At 48.5% G+C, this 17,807-nt stretch overlaps 1 protein-coding gene across 1 annotated transcript in view; it reads right to left on the bottom strand.

Moving 5' to 3' along the window:
• Positions 1 to 1,702: 1,702 nt before the first annotated feature.
• Positions 1,703 to 17,807, bottom strand: part of PEBP4 (phosphatidylethanolamine-binding protein 4) — a 329,605-nt gene continuing 313,500 nt past the window's right edge. Inside the window, exons 5-6 of the mRNA XM_006864386.1 lie at positions 16,460 to 16,573; positions 1,703 to 1,857 (exon numbers count right to left, since the gene is read on the bottom strand). Coding sequence (XP_006864448.1) covers positions 1,703 to 1,857; positions 16,460 to 16,573 — 269 coding nt within the window. The remainder of the gene's footprint in view (positions 1,858 to 16,459; positions 16,574 to 17,807) is intronic.

Raw genomic sequence — 17,807 nt, 5'->3', positions numbered from 1 at the left:
CTGGGTTCTTTTTGCTTTGTGTTGGTATCACATACCCTTCTAGAGAAGGAGGATGGAGCGAGGAGCCCAGTCACAAACTCAATCTCCCACTCGACTGTGTTATTCAGATCCCCACTGCTAACATTTTCCAGGTAGTTACAAGTGTGCTCAGCCTGGCCCCTCTGCCTTTCAGTGAATATGGAGCATGGTGCTAAAGAGGTAATAACCCCAGCTACAGCCTGCCCCTTTCATCTGGGCATCTCAAATCACCGTGTACACATGAGTCACCAACGTTACTGCACCCTGGCCAAAAAGAGGGGGGTTATTAACTCTTGGAGGGAAGTTGAGCTGAGGGGGACTTTGGGATGAGGCACTAAGGACTGGAGCTGGAGGGAAGTAGGGGTTGTTGTTGGTGGGGCTTGGGAGCCATGGTTCAGGTTGTGAGTAGAGAGGTCTTTCCAAGGAGTTGGGATGGTAGAGCCAAATGACCTCTAGAGGAGGCCCAAGGGAGTTAGACGCCAAAATTCCTTTCCTGAGAAAAAAGGGGTTAGTCTGGGAATTTATTCATAGCTTTCTAAAACCATAGATCAGATGATGCCACCCTTCTTTCCCCACTTCACCCATCCCCCACTCTGCTTATTATCATTCAATGATTTCCCATTGCTTTTAGGATATAATCCAAAACTTGAACATGGCTGCAAGGCTTGGCATGTTACGGTCTCTGTCCAGGTGGCCTCCTCCTTGCATACTTACATCAGCCTCATGGCCTTTTGCTTACTAGAACATACCATGCATGCCCCTTTTGGTCACAGGCCCCTTGCAGGTGTTGTTCCCTCTGTTTGGAATGTTCTTCAGCCTCATTTTCATTCTCCTAGTTAATCCCATCCAGCCTTTCATCACTTCTGAAAGGCCTTGCCTGAGCCTTCATTCCTCTTTCTCCCTCATAAACCAGTCTTCCTGTCTGGTGTGGCTCCATAGGTTAAGCACTGGATTGTGAACCATAAGGTCAGCTGTTCAAGCCCACCAGTTGCTCCATGGGAGAAAGATGAAGCTTTCTGCTCCTCGAAAGATTTAAAGCATAGGAAACCCTATACAGGGTCGTTATGAGTCAGTATTGATTCTACGGCACTAAGCAACAACAACAGCAAAACAACTTACTACGGTTTACCTGTGTTTATCTATCTGATGCCTATTTCTCTCTGCTTCTAGTGTGGAAACTCCATGAAGCAAGCACCAAGTCTTGTCTGCTCTGTTTAGCAGATGTATTCCGAACACTAAACAGGTCATTTCACAATATTTGTGAAATGAATGTTGTTGAATGTCAGAGTTGAAAAGGACCATGGCGATAAACCGGCTCCTCAGTTTCACAGTGGAGGGAGCAGAATTTCAGACAAGATATGTGATTTGTTCAGGGATACACAGTAACTCAGGGACAGTTCAGGGTTAGGGGCCCCAACTTCTCCCAGACAATCTATCCCCCTGCTACCACCACCAACCACCATTTGCATCTACTAGAGAATTTCAAGTCCCAGTGCCAACCATGAGTTGATTTTCTCTTGTTGGTTTTTTGAAGGAAGACAAAACATCAAACCAGATAGCTGTGGATGATTTTTTTTCTTCTTTAATCTGAAAGAGAAGGGGTTCCATATTCAGAGGTCAGCCTGTCAGAGGTGGGCAAGGTGAGCAGGCACCTGAAAGAGGGAAGTTGAGACTTAGCATGCAGTTATTTCTGCTTGGGTTTGTCCTTAGGCTCATTCCCACTTTCTCCAAGAGACTGGAGGCCTGATGAATCCTGGTAGTTCTGGGTCAAGAACTGGGTGGATGCTTCTGGTTCACTCAAATGGAAGCGGCTCAGAAATTTGTCCATATTCCAAGAGCCTGGAAGGAAAAACAGACCATAGGAAGCCAGTTAGATTGAACCAAGGACTTCAGAGTTGGCAGGGGCCTTGGATGACCTTGGCTATTATTGGGGTGAAGGGGCATAATGCCTGGGGGTGACCTCTGATTCCTAGGTGCAAAGGTAGCCCCTGGATGTTAGCAGAGCTGGGAAGTAGCATGAATTTCTGGGTTGCCTGCTCCCCAGAGTATAATGGGATAAGAGGCCACTTTGAATATGTCTGACTGGACTCAGAACCCAGACAGGTCTCTTCTGTGCCTTTTATTTATTATAATTCTGTCTTCTCATTCATATGTGGAAAAGGAAATGCCCAATTAGGAGGCTGCTCACTTCCTCCACCCACCCCTTTCTTCCTGCAGGACCCCATGACTGAGGCTTTAATGCTTCCTTTCCCTTCACACCTGATCGCCCCAGCTGTTGAATCTTTCAGTCTTCCCCTCACAGGCCCAAACCACCTCCGCCCCTAGTCCCAGGACACTCAGGGCAACTGTGTTCCTACCCTGGCTGTGGCAGAAGCTGAAGGGCAGGGAGGACAGCTTCTCTCCCCACCTGGGTGCCTGCACCCTGGAGTGTGAGCAGAGTGTGGGAGAACCATCTCTGGGTGGGGACCTGGAGAAGCCTGGGCAATGCTGAGCTCAGAGGGGTCTCTCCTGAAGGAGAGAAAACACAGGAGTATAGGGGTATGTGCATCTTCTGGGACAAGTGTGGACAGGCCCAATAGTAGGGCAAGGAGGGCACAGCCCGCAGCACTGGGGAGAGGCTGAGGGAAGTGGTCAGAGGCATATTCCCACGATCTTGTTTCCCAAACCCTGGGCCTCGGGCACCTTGGGTGTATGGTTGCCAGATAAAACACAGGATACCCAGTCAAATTAGAATTTCAGATAAATGACAAATAATTTTGGAGTGTTAAGATGTCCCAAATATTGAATGATGCACACTCAATAAAATTATTTGTGTTGATCTGAAATTCAGATTTAACTGGGTGTTCTGTATTATTATTTTTTTCCCCTTCACTCTTTGGCTAAATCTGGCAATCTTCCCTGGATGGAGAGTGTTTGGGGGAAGACACTGCTTAGTGAAGATCTAGGCAGGGGCTGATATGTCATGAACGGATGGAGAACTGTCATCTCTGATAGAATAGGGCCAGGGGCTGGCTGGTAACCTGAAATTCTTCTCAGGGCCTCACCTGACACTCTTTATGACCTAGTCACTCACCGATTGTTCTGTGTGCACCCAGTGCCATTTTTAACAATGAAGAAAGCAAGTCCATTGAAGTGTTAGTCACTTGACCTCCCATCCTCCCAGTGGCTATTTATCTTTCAAAGATGTTCTCAAGGAGAACCAAAACTCCAAAACCAAACCCACTGCCAGCGAGTCCATTCTGACTCACAGTGCCCCTATAGGAGAGAGAGCTGCTTTATAGGGTTTCCAAGCCTGTAAATCTTTCCGGAAGCAGACAGTTAGTTACACTTTCTCCCACAGATTGCCTGGTGGGTTCAAACCACCGAACTTTTGGTGAGCAGGCTAACACTTAGCCTACTATATAACCAGGGCACCTTTATCAAGGCAAGGACAATTGTTAATCCAAAGAAATAGAATACTAATAATAGTAATGTCAATAACATACCTGTAGAGACTTCCTAAAGAGTTCGGGTGTGGCGATGTGGGTTAATGCGCTGGACTGCAAAGTCGGTTTGAACCACAAGATCGGTGGTTCAAGCTCACCAGCGGCTCCTAGGAAACCCTATACAGGGTCTCTATGGGTCAGAACCAACTTGACGGCACTTAACAACAACAGTAAACTTCCTAAAGGATTCCTGGTGGCACAGTGGTTAAAGTGCACTGCTATTAACCTAAAGTTGGCAGTTGTAACCCACCAGCCATTCTGCAGGAGAAAGATGTTGCAGTCTGTTTTGGTAGAGACGACAGTCTTGGGAACCCTAGAGGGGCAGTTCTACTCTGTAGCTATGAATCAGAATTGACTAGACAGCAGCAGGTTTGGTTTTTTGGTTTATGGGTTTCCCATTAAGTGACAGATACTATGCTAGGAGTTCTAAACATATTTGTTCACTTCATCCTCAAATCCTTCTATGAGGAAGGACTACTGTGATCCCCAGACTCTGTGGGTAGTACTAACAGTTAACATACTCAGCTGTTAATTTAAAGACTGGAGGTTCAAATCCACTTGGAGGAAGGAAGGTTTGGTGATCTACTTAAAAGACAACAACAACGAGCCATTGAAAACCTTGTGAAGCACAGTTCTCCTCTGACTCACATGGGGTCCTTGTGAGTTGGAACCTACTCAGAATCAACTGGTTTAGTCCCTTTGTGGGGCAAATGGTTTGTTCTTGGTTACTAACTGAAAGGTTGGTTGCCATGAATTGGAATCTGCTTGATAGCAACTTAAAATTTTCTTCTTTTTTTTCTACCCCCAGTTCACCAGAGAGGTCAACTTTTCTGGTATCAGTTAGGAAGCTTCTTTAGGGGAAGGAGAAATCATAAATCACATTGTCCTTGGGTGGTACAAAGGGTTCACACGTTTGCTGTTCACACAGAAGCCTGGAGGTTGAGTCTATACAGAGGTGTCTTGAAATAAAGACCGGGTGATCGACTTTAAAAAATCAGTCATTGAAAACCTTGTGAAGCACAGTTCTACTGTGACACACGTGGGATTACTGTGAGTCTCAGCCTACTCAGCCTAAAGCATCTGTTTTAGGTCCCTTGGTGGCACAAATGCTTTGTTCTTCGCTGGTAACTGAAAGGGGGTCCTGGTGTGGCGCTGTACGATAAACATTGGATGGCAAGGTTGTTTGAAAAATGCACCGGCCACTCCTCTTAAGCCCTATGCAGGATCTCTTTGAGTCGGAACCAACTCAACGGGGCTCAATATCAAACAACAACAGCTAACTGGAGGGTTGGCTGTTCAAAGCCAACCATTCACACCACAGAAGAAAGACCTGGCAATCTGGTTCAGTAAAGACTACAGCCAAGAAAACCATATGGAACTGTTCTGTTCTGTGACACATGGGACCCAGGGAATTGAAATCAACTTGACGGCAAGAGGTTTGGTCTTGGTTTTACTCCCAATCACATCTGGCTAGGCGAGTGCATGCACAGATTGGGCCTGCTCAGACTGGAAAACAAGGGGTTTCAAGGGTGGCCAAGGTGTCTATCGAGTAGGCTGCTGCAATGGGGTGTTCTGCTGTGAGTGGAAAGAGAGGAGAGAGTGGTGTGGTCTGGGTGCCCCTTTAAAGGCTTTGTACCAGGCTGTGACTTTTGCATCCATCAAGGAGTCTTGGCTGGCTGGAAAAAAAATGACCCTCGGGTAGTGACTGTTTGTATATGTGTGTGTGCATCCCAGGGCAAAGGGTTCATGGTGAGCTGGTGTGTGTGTGTGTGTGTGTGTGTGTGTGTGTGTGTGTGTGAGGGGGTGTGTGGGGGCCTTCCCCACTGAGTAGAGCAGGAAGGAACCTGGGTGGTGAGGAGGGAATTGAAACTCATCACGAGATCAGTAGCAAGTTGGTGGAGAGAAATCCCCTCCACCCTTAGGGAGACCTCTCTCCCCCTCTCAAAGCACAAGTTTGTCCTCCCCCAAGCTCAGAAGATATCTCTCAAATGATTACAGTGTCCTGGGGACCTCCCAACTCCTTTCCTGTTACATTTCTGACAACCCTGTGGTTCTTGGGTTTCCTGCACAGCTCCTCAAACCCAGGTCTTGCCTTCTGCTACCTCCTCTCCCTGACTTGGCTGAGACTCCTTACACCCCTCCTCCGTTTCCTGCCACAGAGAGCTAGAGGAACTGACCCTGTGCAAGGTCTAGAAGGAAGAGGGATGAATCAGGCCCTCAGGGCTGTGTGTGTGGAGAGCTGGGGGTCTGGCAGGCTGTGGCTTCTGTGGTCATAGTGTGGAGGAAAACTCCTAAAGGGTACTGCTCTGTGCCCTGGGCTGAGTGAGGTCTCTGCCCTGTGGGAAGAAGGCAGTACTGCTTGCTGTCTGTGCTTGGGACCACTGGCTCACACCCTGGATCCACTCAAGATGGGTGCTTTTGGGAACAAGGGCAGGGATGGTGAGGCCTCAGCCTGGAGGGAGAAAGTAGGAGGAAGGTTTCTGATGCTCCACTCCTGAGCTGCCCAGTGACTGGAACAGACTCTTCCTCCTCAGGACAAGGCTGACACATAGAATGTTTAGGTTTGTCCCTGCACAGCTCTCGGGGTGCTCTTCCCATCTTGCATAACCATCTGCAGTGGCTGGCCATTTATTAGAAGCCATTCTCTCACTTGTTGATCATTACTGATAGGGAAGAAGATGTTCTTGAGGAGAGAGCTGCTGCCATGCAGGGTGGGAGATGGTCTAGTTGTGGCCCAGGTCGGGAGAGGTAGGTGACCTTATTATAAAGCTGTCAGGGGTTTTTGAGCCACTACTGTGTGCGTAATGGCACATGATACATGAGGGGGAACGTGAGTGACCCTGCTTTCAACAGCTCATAGAGGGACACCAGCCTCAGCCCCTCAGAGACTCATCTTTCAGTTTGAATCCCAGAGATTACAAGACAAGGCCTGGAGTGTTTGGGAATGGCCTGGATGCAGCTCTTGACACTGACTCCACCCCCAGCTTCCCAAGTCTGTGTGGCTGATTTACTACTGTTGGGTAGTAGTTTATCAGATGCAAATGGACAGTTCTCTTGGACCTGTTACAGGTTGAAGAGGCAGCCAAGAGAATGAGAAAGTGATTCCACACCTTGTCTAGCCCCCACTCCTTTTGTAGGCCTTGGGAGGATGGGGTGGACGGCTCCTCTGCTAGAGACTGGAAGTTTTGAGTTGGCCCTGGGGTATAGGGCTGCCTCAGTGCTGGCAGCCACATCCCCGGGACTCTGCTAGACATGGTAGAGCACTGCTTCACCCAGATTACCCCCTGCCTTTAACCAGTTCATAATAATCTAAGACAACTGTTGTTGGCAATCATAGAGTCGACCCCTAGCTCATGGCAACTCCATGTATAGTGGGATCAGATTGCTGTGATCCATAGGACTTTACATTGGCTGTGTTTTGGAAGTGCATTGCTAGACTTTTCTCCCTAGTCTGCCTTAGTCTGGAAGCTCCCATAAAACCTATTCAGCATCATAGCAACATGACAGCTTCCGCTGACAGATGGGTAGTGGCTGCATTTGAGGCACATTGGTTACGTATGGAACCCAAGTCGGCTGCACGAAAGGTGAGAATTCCACCATGGAACCACCATTCTCCTCTATAACACAATTAACACTGGACTAATGGAGCTCTGGTGTGGTGCTGTGGGTTAATGCGTTGTACTGGAAAGTCGGTTTGAACCACAAGGTCAGCGGTTCAAGCTCACTAGTTGCTCCTTGGAAACCCTCTACAGGATCGTTATGGGTTGGAATCGACTCGATGGCACTTAACAACAACAACATCAATGATAAACTAAGGAGCATAGTTGGCCTTGCTGTTGTTGTTAAGTGCCGTTGGTTCCAACCCATAGAGACCCTGTATAGGGTTTCTGAAGAGCAGGTGGTGAGCTTGAACTGCTGACCTTGCAGTTCAAATGGCTTTACAGTCTGGCGCATTAACCCACAGCGCCACACCAGGGCTCCATTATTGGGCTACAAAATTATTGATTACAAAATCAGCCAATTGAATCTACCAGCCTCTTGGCAGGCGAAAGATGAGGCTTTCTGCTCCTGTAAAGATTTACTGCCTCAAAAGTCCTATACAGGGTTGCTATGAGTCAGAACCAACTCCACGGCACACCACCACCACCAGTAATAAATTGGGGTCCTGGCATGGTGCTGTACAGATAAATACTGCACTGCTAGCTACAGATTAGGAACCCATCAATTGCTCCTTAGAAACACTATGAGTTGGAACAGACTTAACAGCAGGTAACAACACCGATAATAAGTTAGTGCCTCTAAGAGTGGCCCTGGTCAGAGGCATAACTTTGCAGCCTAGGCCCCTGGCAGGCAGGGTTCTACCCCAGCCATGCCCTGGAATCCTTCTATCAGATTCGCTCTTCTTGTTGTTGTGAAGTGCCGTTGAGTCGGTTCTGATCCATAGCGACCCTGTATAGGGTTTCTGAGGAGTGGCTGGGGAGCTTGAACTGCCGACCTTGCAGTTCAAATGACTTTGCATTAACCCACAGCGCCACACCAGGACTCTAGGCTCACTTCCTAAATAGCACAGGACAGTGGCTCAAGCCAAGGGACGTTTTCCACCTGACCTGTCATTTGGTCCTTAGTTGACCCTGGGAAGAGAGGGTGAAGATACCGGCCCACCTGTTTTCTCCTGCCAGGTCCCCATTCAGGTGGGGCTGATTTCTGTCCTTGTGGTTGGCCTCCTTTGAGCGGCTCCAGCCTCCTGGAACCGCAGGCCTTCTCTGCTTGGATCTGGAGCACCTTGCTTTGAGCTGCCCTGTGCCCCCAGGCAGGGTGCTGTGTCTCATCAAGGCAGCCACCCTCTTCTCTGGCCTCACTCTACTCTCCCCCTAGGCAGGACCATCTCTGCTTCTTGTCAGGAGATGGCGGCCCTGAAGGAAACAGGAAAATTCAACTCCAGTCTAATAACCGCCCCACCAAGAGCCTGGTGCAAGTGTGTAATTTGTCTGGCTTGTTGCGGGGCTGACTGCGGTGATAGAAGCGCTGATGCCTTTCTGCTGAGATTAATGATGTCCTGGCGGTGGTAGGCGGGAGGCCTGAGCCTTTTATTTTTTGTGCCATTAAATGACATCCAGAGACTTCTACTCAGGAGCTGAAAAGTCCTCGTTCCATCACATTCAATTACTCCTGGAGAATATTTGCTGAGTGGCTCATCCTGCTGGCCCAAGAGGCCTGGAGTAGAGGGGCCCACTTGGGCTTTGGTGGAAGTGAGAGGGTAGGGGTGCAGGGTGGAGTTCTGAAGTGAGGTGGAAGAACACCTCCTCTCCTCTAGAGCAGAAAGCCCAGGAGAACTGGAGGGTAGAAGTTCAGTCCCTAATTATCAGGGCAGTGGATCACCCAGGCCTTCTTTCTTTATCCAGAGAAGAGAGAGAGAAGGGACAAAACTCTCCGCTGTCAATTTAGCTCCAACTCAAACAGTCCAATATTTGGTAATAATGATGGCTGGTTAGAGTTTTGGGTACAAATTTGAGGATTATTTGTGGTTTTCCCATGATCTGTTCAATATAGCTTTGGATGGCTGATGTTTGGTTTGACTGGGCCACACTTCTTGATGAGGTCTGCCTGGGGCCTAGAGAGGTTTCTGGCAGTTCCCAGTCAGGGCGCCTGTCTGACAGTTGCCCAGGATGGCCCCAGCTGGGCCATTGCCAGGCCCGCAGTCCTATCTGCTCTGCCAGGTGGGTGGGGCCCTTCTGAGGCAGAGAGCTGCCTTACACAAGCCCACACAGTGACTCAGGGGCTGGGCCCTGGGGGGATTCTGGGGCCTGGCCAGATGAACCACCATGGGAGGTCATAGGGGGAGTCAGGAGGGAAGGCTGTTTTGCAGTGAGCTATGTGTTTGTGTCTGTCTGTCTATGTGTGTATGTTGACGGTGTGGGGTTAAGGGCAGTCTGACTATTGGAGCTGGTCTTCAGGCAGGGTCAGGTGGCAAGAGATAGGTGAACCACTGTCCCTTTCCCTCTCACGTCTCTTTCCTTCACATTTTCCTCCATCAAGTGCTCTAACCTCACTGACACCAAGCCTGTTATTTTCCCTCTAATTCACACTGTCTCTGTCCCTTCAACTCAATGCCTCCTACTGTTGATACTCTTTGGAGCATCACTGCCTACTTACCTTTGACCCCTGTGCTAAACCATTTCCCCACAATACCCCTGCCTCAGTAACCCACGGTGCCCTGCAGGCCTTCAGATGCCACAATCAAGATTTAAACTACACTGTGTGGCAAGTCTCTGCCTGTCCCTCCTCTCTGACCCCTGTGGGATAGATGACTCCACCAACTACTGCTGAGTTCAGGTGCATATGGTGCTGGGGAATAGATCATGGTGGTCTGCTCCATCATCCCAACACCCCCTTCCTACCCTTTCCATCCCGTGTAGCAATGCACATTCTCTTTGGTGGTCCCAGAGGCTGCCCTTGAGGTGATGACCCAAGCCTCATGCACAGCTCCGTTAACTGTCTGGGCGTGCGGGACCATCTTGTGCTTGCAGCCTTGGAGCTAGTTTCTGGGGCAAGCTGTGGCTTGTCATCTTGCAGGGCAAAGAGGGGATTTCCCCAACTCACTCATGAGAGGAGCGTGAGGCTGGCTCGTGACAGCTTTGGGCGAGGTGGCTGAGGTGTGGCATGGAGCAGACCACAGCTTCCGAGCAGTTTTATTCTCCACCAGTGCTGAGCCACAGCCTTGGCCAGGGAAGGGGTTATATGGGTGGACTTGCCTCTAGGCTGCTGCCCAGGGGCAGCAGGATGAACTTGTCCTCTCCTCGCCTCTACACTTCTACCACAGCCCAGATGTCTGGTGGCCTGGGACAGGGGAGGAGGATTGTTGGTGAGGCGATGACAGGTTCAAAAAGTTGTGCTCCAGAAGTCAGAAGAAAGTGACTTTTGATGCCACTTTTCTGGACTTCAGTTTTCTTATTTGCCAAAGGGAATGATGGCCATCCTGCCCACTGCACACACTTGGGTTCAGTTCTGTGGACAAAAGCTAGGGAAGGGCAGGGAAAGCTGGGGAGAGGATGGTTAACAGTCCTGCCTGCCTGGCGTGGGACAGGGAGGATGTGGATTCGGAAATTATCATTTGTGGGCACAGTGCTCACAGAGATGGCTGCCTTCTCAGGTGTTGGAGGAAGTCGATGGTGTGTGTTTGTGGGGGTGTGAGAAAGTGCAGATCCATGTTTGAATGACTTGTGAATGTGGGTCCGTGGGTGTGCCTCGTACACAAACACACTCATTGACTGAAAGTCCACAGCTTGCCAAGCACAGTGGCGGGTGGTGAGAAGGAAACAGGAGAGAGGTGAGCTCTTCCCTCAAGGAATTTATGGTCTCATGGTGGAAGTAGGACCAAAGCAAGTGAAAAAGGACTTAGTAACACTAAGGACATACAAACAAGTGACTAACAAAGTACAGCAAACAACTATGTGAGTGTGGAAAAAGATACAGACAGACACTATGGGAGAGGGCAGGGATAGGTTTGGCTGAAAAGACAGTCTATGAGGTTATTCTGAATAGCTTTCCTGGAAGTGATAAATGGGACTGGTGATCTAAAGGTGGGGAAAGCAGTCAGATGTCAGAGAGGGGCAAGTGAGGTGCACACATGGGCACATAGAGGCAAATCGGGTGTTCAGTAAGAATGGTAGGCAGAGGGTGACATGAATGAAACAACAGGATTTCATAGGTGTCCTGGCACTGTGAGGGATGGAAGGCATGTGATGTGAAGTGTGAATGAAGGCTGTGGGGGCAAAGTCTCTTCAGAAATGTCCCCACCTCAATAGCGCTAAGTTGATTCCTTTAGAATCTGGAAATCTACAGACCAAATCCAAGGTTGCTCTGAGGGAAACTCCAAGGGACATCATGGTGAATCTGACTGGCTTTAGGTGTGGAGAATGGAAGGGGGAGGGGGTTCAGAGCTGTGAAAGACAGACACAAACATGAAGACAGGGAGTGGAAGTCCAGTGTATTATGGGCCTGAGGTAATGGCAGCTCCAAATCTGGGGTGGCAAAGTGTGGCCTTTGGGATGAATGCCAGTGAAACTGGCAAACTCTTGTCAGAGGATGCCAGTCTTGCGTTTCTTTCAACTTCAGACTTTCCCCCTGCTATTCCCCACTGCTTGGAACATGCTTGAGCTACCTGAACATCTCTCCTTTGGTCTCCTATCTGACTCTCTGTGAACTCCAAGTATCCACAGACCTGCGTTGTGTTGATACTTCCGGACCCATAGTGCCTGGAGCGGAACCCTGAACACAGTAGGCATGAAGCATTGTCTGAGCAAATGTGGAAGGCATGAATGAATCCTGACAGGCATGACAGTCCACAGAGAGGAAGGAGCTGTGTCTAGACAGGTGGAATGGAGTGGGAACACAGGGATTTGTAAACTAGAAGCAAAGTAGCTCTCACTACCCACCACCCACTTCCCAGGGACCTTGCTGTGGTCTTGGTATCCTTTATCTGATTGAATGCCTCCAACAAAAAAAATGGTTGGGGTTTGCCTGGCCACATCAGCTGCTCTCTACATTTGTCTGGCAGAACTTGCAGGTGAGGAGAGTTCGGTAAGCTGGGAGGAACTCTGTTTAGAGCCATTAGATTGTAGATCAACTGGTCAAACATTTTATCTTGGACTCTTGGTGTGGCACTGCCGGATAAACTCTGGACTGCTAACCACAATGTTGGTAGTTCAAATCCACGAGCCACTCCTTAGAAACCCTATACAGGTTTGCTATGAGTTGGATGGAACTGATTGATGGCACTTAACAACAACAACAACTTCCTGATGATGAGAAACTGAGAGTTTAGGTGACTTGTCTAAGACCACACCACTAGAGCTTGGACAGCAAGATCTCCTCACACTGCAGTACAATCTTCTTCTGTCTCATTCGTTGACCAAGTATATGTTATCCTGGTGTCACAGTATAGAGAGGAATCCTGGGGAGAGTTCCATCCTGTTAGGTCTGAACAATGCCACCCCCATCCCCAAATCACACCCCTCTACATAGTCATTGAAGGTTAAACTAGACTAATCTCAAATTCTGTTCTTATTCTAAGCCTGTTTATACACCAAGAAATTAAGGCCTGAAGAGGGAAGTAACCTAAATGAGTCAGTCAAGGTAACTGCCTTCCACAGATACTCCTTTACTTTGACTGTGGATATTCACCTTTTCCTTCTAATCCCTAGAAGCTGCTCCTACCTGTTCACCTAGGGGACACAAGTGACTGGTTATACCATATGCCCCCCCTCCCCACCCCCATATCTTCCCATGAAAAGAAAACTAGATCAAGACAAGTCCTGGGGCCTGTGTATACTGGCAGTGCCCCATGTGCTGGCCTCCTGAGAATTCTCCCTGAGTCTTCAAGCACTGTGCAGGTGCTTTAAGGAACACCAGGCTTTGGGAGTTCTGCCACTGTGCAAGGGCCTCTCACTTGTTTTGCAACCATCCAGGATTTATCCAGGCCAGACCTGACCCTCACTGTCCCATGTCTTGATGGCTTTGGTGACCTCCCGGGGGCTTTCACGTTGGTTTCAACTCACAGTGCTATTGGTGGGTTTGAATCACTGACCTTGTGGTTAACAGTCCAGTGTTTATCCAACAATGCCACACCAGGACTCTAAGCTGTTGCTGTTGTTAAGTGCCATTCGATTCTGACTCATAGAGACCCTGTATAGGATTTACAAGGAGTAGATGGTGGGTTTGAACTGCTGACCTTGAGGTTAACAGTCCAATGCTTATCCTACGCCAGGATTCAGGACTCCAGGTTTGTTGTTGTTTTTGTTAAGTGTTGTTGGGTCTGTTTTGATTTACAGTGACCCTGTATAAGGTTTCCGAGGAGAAATTGATGAGTTTGAACTGCCAACCTTGAGGCTCAAGTGACCCTGCGGTCCAGCGCTTATCCTACAGTACCATACCAGCACTCCTTGACTACAGATTATTGCTGTTGTTAAATGCTGTCGAGTCAGTTCCAATCCATAGAGACCCTGTATAGGGTTTCCGGAGGAGCAGCTGGTGAGCTTGAACCACTAACCTTGCAGTTCAAATTGATCTTGTAGTCTAGCTCATTAACCCCAGTTCTCCTGACTACAGGTTGTTGTTGTTGTTGTTAAGTGCTGTTGAGTCAGTTTTGACCCATAGCGACCCTGTACAGGGTTTCCGAGGGTGTAAATCTTTACGGGAGTAGAAAGCCTCATCTTTCTCCCGCGGAGCGGCTGGTAGTTTCGAACCGCTGACCTTAAGGTTCACAGCCCGATTCGTAACCACTACGCTACCAGAGCTCCTTAGTCATCTTTAAAAAGTGACTTCTGTTGGTTACATCTCTGGTCAACAATCTCTTATGGTCTACTCATCAAAGTGAAACCTTGGCTTGACTTTCAAGAACCTCCATATGTTCCTCTTTCCCCCACTTTCCTCTCATCACTGCCCCCTCACCAGGGGTGTTCCTCACTCTTTTATCTTTACATCCACAGTTCCCCCAGCCAAGAATTCCCTCCCTCCTTCCCCTAAAGATTTAAATATCCTCCTTCTCCAGGGCCTAGCTCATATCCCACCTCTTCCACATAACCTCAGGGACTTATATAGATCTATAGATCATCTAGATCTAACTCACCATCTTCTAGATGAAGAAATTGAGGCCCAGAAAGATTAGTTGATTTGTTCAAAAGTCAAATCACTAGCTAGAGACAGAAGTCAAGGTTTCCTCACCCTGCAGTAAAATATCTTTTTCCCCTCCCTTGCTGAAGGGAATTTGTTATCCTGGAGGGAGTCTTACGATGGGAAGGAGTTCATTCTTAAGTCCACATGATCGCCAGTTATCCTTATAGTCAGAATCGCACAATTAAACCCTTAATTATAAGCTGCCCTACATTGTTATTTAATTGTTTCCAAAATAGACTGTAAGCTCCTTGAGGGCAGGGAAAATTTCCTGCACCATCCAATTGCTTCCTCTCTGAAGGCCCCAGCATACTGGTAGGCCCATAAAAGGCATTACATGGTGGTACTGGTACCCTGGCTAGAGCCTTCATCTGGGAGAATAACTACCACCTCTTTGTGTCAGCACATACAAACAACACAGAAGCCACAGGGAATCCCCCAGATACAATTCCAATTTCTAAGTTTTCATGTGGATGAAAAGGGGTCAGGGTGCCATGACATATCGTGGTTGTGGCAAAGATCCAAAAGGACTAATAATAGTTTCCAGGCCTCATAGTACATCCCCAGCTTCTTCACCTGGCATGTTAGATGCACAGGATTCCAGGTCAGGACTTTGTTGGGCACACGGGCTGTTGTTTTCTGGAAGTCATCCAGCAGAGCAGCGATCAAACCTTAGGTCCGCCACCTACGGCCAGGTTGGGAAGTATCTTTCAAGTCTCCCTTGTCTTTGCTCTTTTTACAGCTTTTCTTGATGTCATCTTATGCTTTCTCCTTCCTCAGAAATGACTGTTTAAGGTCAGCCTGTCTCAGCATTATCCCTCCCAGAGTATTGGCATTGTGATTTGGAGTCTCACAGGGTCGTTGAGAACATTAGTCTTGTTTTATGAAAATCCTGTGTGTGGCAGAACCTTCTGGGCTGAAGTGCTAGCTCCTAGCCTCCAGAAATCACAGTGCTTGGTCAGGTCAAAGTACTTCATGATGACCTTGGTGAGAACAGGACCTAGGGAGCTAGAACAATTGACGTTGGTCTCAGCAGCTATGTTTTTCATTCTTGTTTCTTTGTAGCAAAACTTTAAAAAGTGTGGCTTTTGCAGTTCTTGGCGGAGTTTTACAGATTGGAGAGATGCGGAGTACTGAAGGCACCTGGCTAGGGTTCACCACTGGAAAGGTTGTTCCAGCTCTGCTTTTAGGTGGCCCAGAGCCTTCTGTGATTGGTGGCCCCTGTTCAACACACAGTGTGAAGGGCTCTATCGATGAACTGGTGCCTTTTTGTACTGCACACTCTTCTCAACTGGGGCCTTAGGCACCAGGGGTTGTAACAACACCATCACTGGTTTCCCAGTGGGTGGAGGTTGGTCAGGGTCACTGGGTGAGAGGAAACGATTGACAAACCCACTCAGCCTCCTGCCAGCCTAGGGGACAAGCTCTTTGCACTATCAAATTAGCCTTTTCGCTTCCTACATTCTCTTCCCTTCCCTAACATTGGGGAGGTGAGAGAGTGCACAGGGATGACTTTATTTCCCATTTTCCCGAAGAGATATCTAAGGCGCAGAGAAGGGTGTGGCTCATGTAGGGTCAGGTGAGTCATCTGCCACATTGCAGCTGTGGCCAAGTGTCCACAGTTCTTCTTGCTCCCAAGCTCTGGAGGTGGGTGGATTGAGACCCAGCAGGTTGGGTTAAGACATTAGGAAGCTCTAGGTAGTGGGTCTTCCTCGGAGTCTGAGAAAGCCTGCTCAGAAGTGCTAGTGGAAGGGGTGTGGTTGGGGAAGCCTGCCCCACTACTGAGGAAGGGAATGATATTAGAAGATGGCGTTGGCAGACAGAGCAATTAGCCATCAATGAAGACAGACCAGTAGGATGGCATTCCAGGGCCCTGTTGCCCAGATCATTCTCAATTACAGGGTACAATTATCTGCAGAGGTGGTGTGGGGCATCTGCCTGCACATGCCATCCATGGCTGCGGGGGAGATGCTGTTCTCCCTGACTCCAGATGCTTCCTTTGGGACCCTGCCTTATATATAGATACATCAACTCACTCAGCTAAAGTCACCGTCTTGATCTGTGGGGACTTACGTCTGTAGCAAGACCACGTATAATACCAGCATCTTTTCTAGGACATCCATACTAGTTCATTTCCAAGAAACACCACCCTTTGACCCTAGTTTCTGGCTCATGGGAGCTGTTAAGTTGGTATTAGGGTTTCAATTGTTCATGAATGTATCAATCATCAAGACCTGTCCCCAAGAACTCTCCTCAGCTTCAGCTTTAGGAATGAGAAGTCTTACCTCGGGTTTTGTTTTCTTTGGAAAGGAGAGAGATCGTCCTCCCTTCTTGAAGATAGACGAAGAACTGGTAGCGATGGAAGCCTGTATGTGCTGGTGGGGAGGGAGGTTGGTAGGCTGTAGGTAGAAAAAGGAAAGTGGTGGGCTTTACAGCTTGTACTACCCAGTACATTGCTTCTTACTTGCATGTGTTCTTGGATACTCTGGGTAGGTGGGAAAAATGCTGATTCTATCTTTCCTTGGTCTCTGCTGACTTTTCTCCGGAAGCCCCAGATGTTGGATCACCCACTACAAACAACTAGGGTTTATATTTGGTAGGGTCACATCTTCATATCTTCATTTAAGAAGTACTTCCTTTTTTGTTTTGGTTGTATATGGTGGGGGATAAGAAGTTGAGGGTGGGCAAACGGTCCAAGAGGAAATGCTCTGGGCTGGCTTGAAGGTCTTTGGAGCTGGTGGGGCTCCTCTCCTAGGCCTTCCTGGGTGAGTGGGTGTTGATACTACCCTCCTTTTGCTTTAGTCTATCCTGAAGGGTTTCCTGCCTCAAGAGAAGCCCTTCTTCCTCTGTGTGTCTATGTCAGTGTGTTGGCAGGGTGTTTTTATTTATTTTTTCAGCATTTTCTTGTGAACTTAATCCACAAAGAAGCCAATTTTTTGGCTGGTTCCAGAGAATCTGGAAATGGTTATGGGGGTGGGTGGGACTTGGTTCAAAGATTTGATCATGGAAGCTGTAGGATCTGGGTGCTTGGGGCGACAGGGAGCCCACTCCGGCTCTTCCGGAGGAGAAGACTGGTCTCTTTCCCTTTTACTCTCTTCCAGGAGGCAGGAGTGGAGTGGGGACATCCCTCATCCCCATATCTATACAGGTCCCCAGGGTTTTTCTGGTTCTGGGGGAAAGTTGTGTCTCTTTCCAAGAATCCTGTGCCACTTCCCACTCCCCTTGTCCTCTCTGCATCTCCTTTTCCAAGGAGGGGGGTCGGAATCTTCCTGGGGTGTGTGTTTTTGGGGGTGGGTGGGAGCTGAGTGCTTGCAGTGAAGATGCTGTTGGGGGAAAGTATGTTACTTTATGATCATCCCCTTCTCCTCTTCGGATCACTCAACAAAGGAGCAGCAGCTTGAGGTTTGAAACTGTTGGAAGAGTTTTTCATTGTGCACTTCCGGCCACTAGGGTCTCAGTGTACCAGCAGCCAGGGGAATTCCTGACTATTCATCCTTCCCTGAGTTTTTGGAGAGCAGATCAGAGTGAGAAAAAGGAAGGGGAAAGGAAGATCGCTTAAGGGAAATAAGACCCAATATATCCAGATTACACTCCCAGCTAAGGTTACTCATGGTATAAGTAGATTTGTGTTAT

This window comes from Chrysochloris asiatica, unplaced genomic scaffold (genome assembly GCF_000296735.1).
Source record: "Chrysochloris asiatica unplaced genomic scaffold, ChrAsi1.0 scaffold00064, whole genome shotgun sequence".
NCBI lineage: Eukaryota > Metazoa > Chordata > Mammalia > Afrosoricida > Chrysochloridae > Chrysochloris > Chrysochloris asiatica.
The sequence above is the reverse complement of the archived record's forward strand: the minus strand, read 5'-3'. Positions and strand labels throughout refer to the sequence as shown.